The sequence below is a fragment of the Aquarana catesbeiana genome, linkage group LG10, assembly GCF_042186555.1.
Source record: "Aquarana catesbeiana isolate 2022-GZ linkage group LG10, ASM4218655v1, whole genome shotgun sequence".
Lineage (NCBI taxonomy): Eukaryota > Metazoa > Chordata > Amphibia > Anura > Ranidae > Aquarana > Aquarana catesbeiana.
In genome coordinates this window covers 4,917,637-4,928,525 of record NC_133333.1, presented here as the reverse complement: position 1 = coordinate 4,928,525, position 10,889 = coordinate 4,917,637, and the positions used below count along the sequence as shown (strand labels likewise).

Sequence of the window (10,889 nt, the reverse complement as noted above, 5' to 3'; positions counted from 1 at the left end):
TGTTTGTTCACTGTGGCTAATGAAGAAATTTTAAGAGCAACAACCGGAGTGTGAATCGTTTTTTCTACAGTACATAAATATAGGCCAGCGGTACAAACGGTGCCGTGTTTACTTTCATTAACAAAAAAAGGTGCATGATGTCCCTTGAGCACGAAGATTTCTCCAGATTCTCTGAATCTTTGGATGATGTTATGTACTGTAGATCATTGGTTCTCAACCCTGTCCTCAAGTACCCCCAACAGGCCATGTTTGCAGGTTTTCCTTTATCTTGCACAGTTGCTTTAAATCAGAGTCAATTGCTTGGTATTTTGAACCGCTATTTTATCTAAGAGAAATTCCCAAAACATGGCCTGTTGGGGCTACTTGAGGACAGGGTTGAGAACCACTGCTGTAGATGATGATATATTTAAAGTCTTTAAGTCTTTGCAATTTTACGTTAAGAAACATTATTTTGAAAAATTGTCTATTTTCAGCTGTAGGTTTTTCACAGATTGGTGAGCCTCTGACCACCTTTACTTTTGAGACAGTCTGACTCTCTAAGATGCTCTTTTTAATACCCATACGGTCGCCATTTTATTCTCTAGGGTCTCTGCTAAAATATATATATATATATATATATATATATATATATATATATATATATATATATATATATATATATATATATATAATGTTTGGGAGTTCTAAGTAATTTTGCTAGCAAAAAAATACTGATTTTAACTTGTAAGCAACAAGTGTCAGAAAAAGGCTTAGGCAGGAATGGGTTTAATGACTTCTTAATAAATAGGATTGGTTTTATCAAATACTGCACTATGAGAGCTATTTTGGAGAAATTGGAGGCTTATGGTGCTGGAGAAAGAACTGGAGGCTTATGGTGATGGAGAAGGAACTGGAAGCTTATGGTGCTGGAGAAGGAACTGGAGGCTTATGGTGCTGGAGAAGGAACTGGAAGCTTATGATGCTGGAGAAGGAACTGGAGGCTTATGGTGCTGGAGAAGGAACTGGAGGCTTATGGTGCTGGAGAAGGAACTGGAAGCTTATGGTGCTGGAGAAGGAACTGGAGGCTTATGGTCCTGGAGAAGGAACCGGAGGCTTATGGTGATGGAGAAGGAACTGGAAGCTTATGGTGCTGGAGAAGGAACTGGAGGCTTATGGTGCTGGAGAAGGAACTGGAGGCTTATGGTGCTAGAGAAGGAATTGGATGCTTATGGTGCTGGAGAAGGAACTGGAGGCTTATGGTGCTGGAGAAGGAACTGGAAGCTTATGGTGCATAGAGTGGTGATAGATCTGGTGAAACCAAGAGCAGTGGCCCTGATTTAAAGGGCAAGGTGCATTTAGACCTTACTGCAAAGTGGGTGAAATCTATAGGTAAGCAGCTTGTGTGGAAGGTGGGGGAGCGTGGCACTGGTGGTGATTTATTATTATAAGCCGTATTTTCACGATGAAGAAATAACTCATTGGGACTCTTACCGTTACTAGTAATAACACAGACATTTATGTTGTGGTTTGTTTATAGAATAAAATAAAGGACTAATACCAGTAGAAATCACAATTTTGTTAAATAAGTTGCACTGCACCTTTTTTTTTTTTATGTTTCTCTTTTCTATTGTGAATAAAGTATGGTTTTATAAGATTTGCAAATCGTTGCATTCTATAGATTTTACAAAGCGCCCAAACCTCTTTTTTGAATTGGGGTTGCATCTTTCTATCTATCTATGTAGAAGTTAACAATCCTTTGAAGAACTCGGCTGCACAAAGGCCGTCGTCTCTGCAACAATTAAAGCAAAAAATCCATTGTCCCATCAAGATGGACTGAAAATGTCCTTTTTTTTTATCTATCTTACTTTGAAAAGATGGAAGGTTTTTTTTTTTTTTTTTTTTGGTTGGATGTACGGGAGCCCCCGCCTTTTTTTTTAAACACTCCCGTCAGTTGTTTTTTTTTTCTTTTTTTTCTTTTCTCAGTCCTTATAAATGAGAACATCACCTATTCAAGCGGATTGATGAACTCGACCAAAAAGTTTATTAAGAGAGAGAGGAGACAAAGGCTGTAAAGGGCTCAGGCAACTGCGGGCCAGTTTATAAACTCGGTGCCATTGTCCCTTTAAGGCGGATGCATGAATAGCCCTGAATGGCCTTCTTTTAGAGTGACAAGATCAAGCTAGACAACAGTATGTTAAAAGGAGGGCTGTCTTCTCTGTTGCAGCCAAAGATTTGTCCGTTTTTCGGGGGTCTGCATTAATGTACATCTGCAGTGGGTGGAATAAATAGGGAGGATTTGTGTCTGTAGAGCCCTGTGCTGCCAACAACCTGATTTCTTACACCATATGCCACAAATGGAAGTTCTTTATCAATCCAACGACATCCAGAGGTTCACGAGTAATCTCCAAAACCATAAAATAACAGGTCGGTGGTAAATACTGTAGCCCTCAACCAGTGGGATCATTGGGCTTAAGACAAGGATTCAAATGCAAGGTGCCATAACCAAGAAGTAGATCTTTTATCTTTAACGTAAATTCCAATCTGACCGGCTGCTATGGTATTGTTGCTCTTTGTAAAAATAGAAATCCCAATAGTTACAAGTGATGCTCTCAAATTTGAGTAACGCTTACAATTATCAGACCATTTCTGAACCCTCCAGAGTGGATACCAACGAGTCTCTGGCGTTGGGTAATAAAAGTCATGGTTGTAGGGAAATACTTCTGTGAGCTGACCCAATTGTCTCGTTTGCTATGGAACATAAGAAAGGGTAAAAGAATGGTGAGTGCATCACAGCAGGCCTTGCCGTTTAACTGAGTTCTGGGAGGGTGGACTCTTGGTGGACTTGTGGTGGCTTGCTCCACGGCAGTCCACCACCCATGATTTTCTTTGCTATTGAACATAGGAAAGAGTCAAAATATGGTGAGTGCATCACAGCAGGTCTTGCTGCTTAACCGAGTACTTGGAGGGTGGACTCTTGGTGGACTTGTGTTGTCTTGCTCCACTGTAGTTCACCACCTATTGTTTCCTTTGCTATGAAACATAGGAAAGGGTCAAAGTATGGTGAGTGCTTCACAGTAGGTCTTGAGGCTTAACAGAGTTCTTGGAGGGTGGACTCTTGGTAGACTTAAGCTCTTGTTCCACTGTAGTCCACCATTGTTTTCTTTGCTTTGAAACATAGGAAATGGTCAAAGCATGGTGAGTGCATCACAGCAGGTCTTACCACTTAGCTGAGTTCTTTGAGGTTGGACACTTGGTGGACTTATGCTTTTGCTCCACTGTAGTCTGCTATTCATTGTTTACTTTGCTATGGAACAAGGAAAGGGTCAAAGTATGGTAAGTGTTTTCACAGCAGGTCTTGCTGCTTATCTGAGTTCTTTAAGGATGGACTCTTGGTGGACTTGAGCTCCACTGAAATCCACCATCCATTGTTTCCTTTGCTATGGAACATAGGTTCAAAGTATGTGCATCACAGCAGGACTTGCCGCTTAGCTGAGTTCTTTGAGGGTGGACTCTTTGGTGGACTCTGGGTGGACTTGAGCTCTTGCTCCACTGTAGTCCACCATCAAAATAGCGGGCTGCACACTAAAGACGATCAACTCCCACCAAGGTTTATAGCAATGTCAGCACACCGCTCAATCCCCAGGGCTGTCCTGGTAGATGTTAATGTGATGGTGGTAGAACTTAATGTGATGCAATGTCACAAAGTACAAGAGAAGGATTACAGAAAACAGGGGGGAAAGTGCTAAAGATTTTTTTTTTTCTTTAATCACAATTCACTTTGTTCTGGTGAATGCCGAGCATCTAAGGTTGGCCATGCGCGGCTGATACTTACAAAGTTTGCAGCAGACTCAAGCCTCGCTGTCAGCAATTGGGTCATGTAGGGTTTACCATCAGAGATCACTGTACTCTTGAGAGCCTTTGATGCACAAATTGCTCAGAAATACGGGGATGGAGATGTGAACGAACATGGACAGGTGTCAGTGGCAGATCTGCTTGTTTACGGCATTCTTAAAGCCATCATACACAAATACCCCCCCTATGATTATCGATTATCCCCTGATAACAGCTCTATCAGTGGCAGTGCCGGGACAAGGTCACCTAGAGCCCTAGAGCCCCCCCCCTCCAAGATGTATGAGCATTACGTATCAGCAAAAATCCCCCCCCAAAAAATGGGCACTGATCTGCATGATTACCCTCTAAGCATAAATCCCCCCACCTCCCAGTAAAAATCTGCCCCCCCCTGCACAAATCCAGCCTCCCAGCACAAATCTCTGCCCCCTCCACTCCCCAAATCCCCCCAACACAAATGCACCCCCCAAAAAAATCACCCTCTCCTAGCACAAATCCTCCACATGTCAAATTTACCCTTTGAGTACACATCATCTCCCCCCTACTCCAAATCCCCCCCCCCCAGCACAAACACCCCCCCAGTCATCCCTACTAGCACAAATCCCCTGCTGCCCCCCCAAAAAAATCTCCTCCTAGCACAAATCCCCCCCCCCACCCTATCACCTCTTCTAGCACAAGCCCCCCAAATCGACCCTCCTAGCACAAATCCTGTTCTCCCATCACCCTCCCAACACAATTCCCCCTGAATCACCACTCCTAGCACACACACCCCCACATTTCCCCTCCTAGAACAATTCATACCCCCCTGCTGCCCCTCAAATAACTCCTCCCAACACAAATCCCCTCCCTCCTCAATGCCCTTGCGGTGCTCCCCTACCTCACATGATACCACAGTGCCTAGGGCAGCCGCCCCTCCTACCCACCCCTTTGTGTGGAGGAAAATGCCTTGTTGGTATCAGAGGTCAGAGGAGAATGGGCAGACTGGTTCCAGATGATAGAAAGGCAACAGTAACTCCAATCACCACTCGTTACATTAAAGGTATGCAGAATATCATCTCTGAACACACAACACATCCAACCTTGAAGCAGATGGGCTACAGCAGCAGAAGACCACACTGGGTGCCACTCCTGTCAGCTAAGAACAGGAAACTGAGGCTACAATTGGCACAGGATCACCAAAATTGGACAATAGAAGATTGGAAAAAAACGTTGCCTGGTCTGATGAGTCTGCACCTAATAAAGGGGGTCCAACCCGCTACTAGCAAGATGGACCTAATAAAGGGGATACAACCCGCTATTAGCAAGGTGGACCTAATAAAGGGGGTCCAACCCGCTACTAGCAAGGTGGACCCAATAAAGGGGGTCCAATCTGCTACTAGCAAGGTGGACCTAATAAAGGGTGTCCAACCCACTAGTAGCAAGGTGGACCTAATAAAGGGGGTCCAACCCGCTACTAGCAAGGTGGCCCTAATAAAGGGGGTCCCACCAGCTACTAGCAAGGTGGACCTAATAAAGGGGGTCCAATCCGCTACTAGCAAGGTGGCCCTAATAAAGGGGGTCCAACCCGCTACTAGCAAGATGTACCTAATAAAAGGGGTCCAACCCGTTCCTTGCAAGGTGGACCTAATAAAGGGGGTTCAACCCGCTACTACGGTAGCAAGGTGGACCTAATGAAGTGGCCGGTGAGTGTAGATGGCCACGTTGTTCCATATTGGAAAGGAGTCGTCTAGAATTCGGTTGGACGGATATAATAGACATTGCCGACAGATGAAGGCCAGTCTGCTCAGGGTGACACATTCTGCTGGAGATAAGTGATTACCACGAGCTAGACGGCTTCATGTAAGGCTAATGGATGACAATCTGTTACACACAAAGGGTTAATGCGATGCCTTCACTTCTATCCTGTGTGATTTAAAGGCCAGATGCCCTGGTGGGAGTATGGAGGGGTTGGGTAGGAGGTCAAGTGGTAATCAAAAAAAGCAAAAACAAAACAGAAAAAGAAGTCCAGGCCTCCTCCCCCTGCTGAATAGAACAGTTGCCATTTCACGGCTCAGTGAGCGTCTAACTCCCTCCAGGGTTCTCCCTGACTTGTGACCTCTGCAGTCACTACTTAGCACTTTCAAAGGATGCAGGAGCCCCAGAGGGGTGACCTGGGCAGGAATCGCCTCCCAAACCTGCATCAAGATGGGAAGCAAATAGGAGAGGGATAGGAAAACGTCTTATAGAGGGAACATAGAGATCAGAAACTCTGAGAACTTTCTATAAAGTGAGCCTGCGATGGGTGCAAAGTTCAGGAGACATCGGGGAACGCCCGGCCCCCCGCCCGGCCCCCCGCCTGGGCAGATTTAATGTTACACCTGATCCTACAAAACACATAAACCTCAAGACATGGCTCTTATGTACAAATCAGATGGGATTCTTCTTTTTTTACTACCAAGACAGTGAAAGGATGCAACTTTGACCTCAGATTCTTCTGGTACTAATCCAGACTGATTTACTTTTTAATGTAAAGAAAAAAGAATATAGGAGAGGGAATATATTATTAAGTATATATCCATTATAGATATGAATTATACGTATATTACATATAGTGAGAATGTTAAAAGATAACTAAATTCAAGAATAACATTTTAAGATATTTGAAATTTACCAGTCCTTGAATGTGGAGGCTGCATTCGTTTTCATTTTTAGCAAATACAGAAAATACTTGTTGATCCTGCCCAGAGGTCTCCAAACTGCTTCTGTTTATCTGGCCCCTAGGGCATCATACCTCCCACTGACACCAACAATGGGGCACCATTCCTCCCACTAACACCAACAATGGGGCACCATTCCTCCCACTGACACCAACAATGGGGCACTATTCCTGCCACTGACACCAATGATGGGGTAAGATTCCTCCCAGACATCAATGATAAGACACTATTCCTCCCAAGGACATCAATGATGGGGCACTATTCCTCCCACTGACACTAACAATGGGGCACCATTCCTCCCACTGACACTAACAATGGGGCACCATTCCTCCCACTGACACCAACAATGGGACACCATTCCTCCCACTGACACCAATGATTGGGTATGATTCCTCCCACAGACAACAATGATGGGGCACCATTACTCCCACTGACACCAATGATTGGGCACTATTCCTCCCACTGACACCAATGATGCAGAACTATTACTTCTGCTGATACCACTGATGGGGTACTATTCCTCCCACTGACACCAATGATGGGACACTATTCCCAGAGGATGGGAGAGACCCTGGAGAAGTTTTTATTTATTTTATTTCAGGTACTTATATAGCGCCGTCAATTTACGCAGCGCTTTACATATACATTCACATCAGTCCCTACACCCTCAAGGAGCTTACAATCTAAGGTCCCTAACTCACATTCATACATACTAGGGCCAATTTAGACAGGATCCAATAACCTACCAGGATGTCTTTGGAGTGTGGGAGGAAACCGGAGTACCCGGAGGAAACCCACGCAGGCACAGGGAGAACATGCAAACTCCAGGCAGGTAGTGTCGTGGTCAGGATTTGAACCAGCGACCCTTCTTACTGCTAGGTGAGAGTGCTACCCACTACACCACTGTGCCGCCCTGTTCTTGAGGCAAGCATTAGAGGAGGTGACAAGGTAGTTAGAGAGAAGGAGGTCTTGGGAGGAGCGGAGAAGATGGTTTGGTTGGTATTTTAAAATGAGTTTGGTGATGCAGCTTGGGGTAGAGTTGGGGATAGCTTTATACATTGTTGTTAGCATTTTATTTGTTGGCTGAATGGAGTCCAGTGGAGGGATTGACAGAGAGGGGTGGAGGACACTGAATGGAAGCCTATGGAGGGATTGACAGAGAGGGGTGGAGGACACTGAATGGAAGCCAATGGAGGGATTGACAGAGAGGGGTGGAGGACACTGAAGGAGGGATTGACAGAGAGGGGTGGAGGACACTGAATGGAGGTCAATGGAGGGATTGACAGAGAGGGGTGGAGGACACTGAATGGAAGCCAATGGAGGGATTGGCAAAGAGGGGTGGAGGACACTGAATGGAAGCCAATAGAGGGATTGACAGAGAGGGGTGGAGGGCACTGAATGGAGGTCAATGTAGAGGTTGGCAGAGAGGGGTGGAGGACACCAAATGGAAGCCAATGAAGATATTGGCAGAGAAGGGTGGAAGACACTGAATGGAAGATAATAGAGCGATTGGCAGAGAGAGGTGGAGGGCACTGAATGGAGGTCAATGGAGGGGTTGGCAGAGAGGGGTGGAGTACACTGAAAGGAAACCAATGGAGGGATAGGCAGAGAATGGTGGAGGATACTGAATGGAAGTCAATGGAGGGATTGGCAGAGGGGGGTGGAGGGCACTGAATGGAAACCAGTGGAGGGATAGGCAGAGAATGGTGGGGGACACTGAACGTTCATGATGGAGTGAAGTAGGATAGCCTATGTAAAGGTAAGCCAGTGAGGAGGGAGCTGCAATAGTACAACATTAAAAATGGCTGAAAATATACGCCAATTTGTAAAAAATGTATGACGTAAAAAAAAAAAAAAAAAAATGATTGTGCTACCAGCATGATAAATGCTATAAGGCATACAGCCATGTAAGATTTGGAACAATAGATATGTTTAATATGAGATATTCTGGGCAGTGCTAATGTATCATTGTATTGTTGTATTATAATAATAATAATGTATCATTTTATCGTTGTATAATAATAATAATATTGTATCTTTGTATCGTTGTATTATAATAATAATGTATCATTGTATCGTTGTTGTATTATAATAATAATAATGTATCATTGTATCGCTGTATAATAATAATAATAATGTATCTTTGTATCGTAGTATTATAATAATAATGTATCATTGTATCGTTGTTGTATTATAATAATAATAATGTATCATTTTATTGTTGTATAATAATAATGTATCATTGTATCGTATAATAATAATAATGTATCGTTGTATCGCTGTATAATAATAATAATGTATCATTTTATCGTTGTATAATTAAAATATTGTATCGTTGTACCATTGTGTGGTTACAATACGAAATCTCCAGTGTGTAGTAGAATTTTGTAGCTTTTTAAATGACTGTATGAAAGATTCTCAGTTACATAATAGGACGTTATGTAGGGGTGACTGGGCTCTCCTAGGACCAATAATATACTTCCTCCCCCTTCTATATACGGCCTCCTCCCTGGTGTTCTGCTGATGTTATCAGACCACAGCTTCTGGTTTTTCACTCATAACAAATCACTTTGTAGATCACTTGACCTGACGGGTCCTAATGAGGCCAGGTCTATCCTCCAAGGTGCATGTGTTAACACTGACAGGGGTGTCACATAGTTCTCCTGAAAGGAAAAACACTTGCAGTCATACAGATGAATGACACCATGTTTATGTAAGAACATATGAGCGCTGTCCAGGGGTGGTAATATGGGGGGGTGGAAATATGGCTCACTCTAACCAAGACCGATATTGCAGAAGTTACATTTATAGTTTTCTTTGGGGACTAGGACATACCACCCAACTGTCCCTGATTTTGAAGGACTGTCCATATTTTGGAGCCAAATGTCTCTGTCCCTAATGTTCATCTTCCTGGTCTGAGGTATAGACCTTTACAAAAAAATACTATAATGATGTATTTATAAAAAAAATAAATGTTATTCATCCTGCAAAACTGCATGTACATTCATTCTGTAAGAACGGGGAAAACTTTGAATCTTACTAGGCTATTTACTCTCCAGGTTGAATGTTATTCAGTCACAAAGAATACAGTGGATCAGGAAAATACTGCACAGTGGCCACTAGATGGAGCTGACGATCATAATAAATACGTTTCTTTTTTCCTGTGATCATCGGTTCCATCTAGTGGCCATAATCTAGTATTTCCTTATTCTTTCTACATTTTATAAGTGAATAGCATTTGATCTAGAGAGAAAATAGTCTAATAACATTTGATTTTGCCCCCGTTGAAACAGGACAAAAGCACATATACTTTCACCGGATGAATAGCTAAGCAATTTAAAATATATATATATACCCCAAGATTCCCCCATATACAGATAAAGGAGGCTGTGATAATTCGAGGGCTGCATGGGGTCGCATATGGACTCTTGTCCATTCTTCCCATAAGTAATAATCGGCAGTTGCTTGTCTCCTGTTGAAGTCTGGGGACATCTACATACACGTCTGTAGCTCTTTATCATCCAGTTTAGGATTACGACACCATTTTAGTAAATCACTCCTCTAGGTTGACTGATATGTAAAAAAAAAAAAAAAAAAAAAAGGAGAAAGAAGAGAAAAATTCCTCAGGGACAGATGAGACGATGTACTAACCTGACCTTCCGCTCCAACCAGAGCTTCAGAGACCCTCAGAGCACATGTTCTCCATAAGAGGGAATGAGGATGTCAGCCCGGGCAAATATCATGGGAAGAGTCTAAATATAGAGAACTGACCAGTATATAACCTTTCTGACCATCCCCCGTCAAAGGAGACTGAATGACACCTGAATTGTGACAGCAGCTCTCAGGTCAATACTTATGGGACTGAGCTTCTGTACTCCCTAACCCACTTGTAGGAGCTTCTACGCTCCCTAACCCACTTCTAAAAGCTTCTGTACTCCGTAACCCACTTCTAGGAGCTTCTGTACTCCCTAACCCACTTCTACGAGCTTCTATACTCCATAACCCACTTCTAGGATATTCTGTACTCCCTAACCCACTTCTAGGAGCTTCTGTACTCCCTAACCCACTTCTAGGATATTCTGTACTCCCTAACCCACTTCTAGGAGCTTCTGTACTCCCTAACCCACTTCTAGGATATTCTGTACTCCCTAACCCACTTCTAGGAGCTTCTGTACTCCCTAACCCACTTCTAGGATATTCTGTACTCCCTAACCCACTTCTAGGAGCTTCTATACTCCCTAACCCACTTCTAGGATATTCTGTACTCCCTAACCCACTTCTAGGAGCTTCTACACTCCCTAACCCACTTCTGTGAGCTTATATACTCCCCAATCCACTTATATGAGCTTCTATACTCCCTAACCC

At 43.5% G+C, this 10,889-nt stretch overlaps 1 protein-coding gene across 1 annotated transcript in view; it reads left to right on the top strand.

Annotated features, from left to right (window-relative positions):
- Positions 1-843: 843 nt before the first annotated feature.
- Positions 844-10,889, top strand: part of PAX7 (paired box 7) — a 103,045-nt gene continuing 92,999 nt past the window's right edge. The window contains exon 1 of the mRNA XM_073603758.1: positions 844-1,210. Within this exon, the coding sequence (XP_073459859.1) occupies positions 844-1,210 (367 nt within the window). The remainder of the gene's footprint in view (positions 1,211-10,889) is intronic.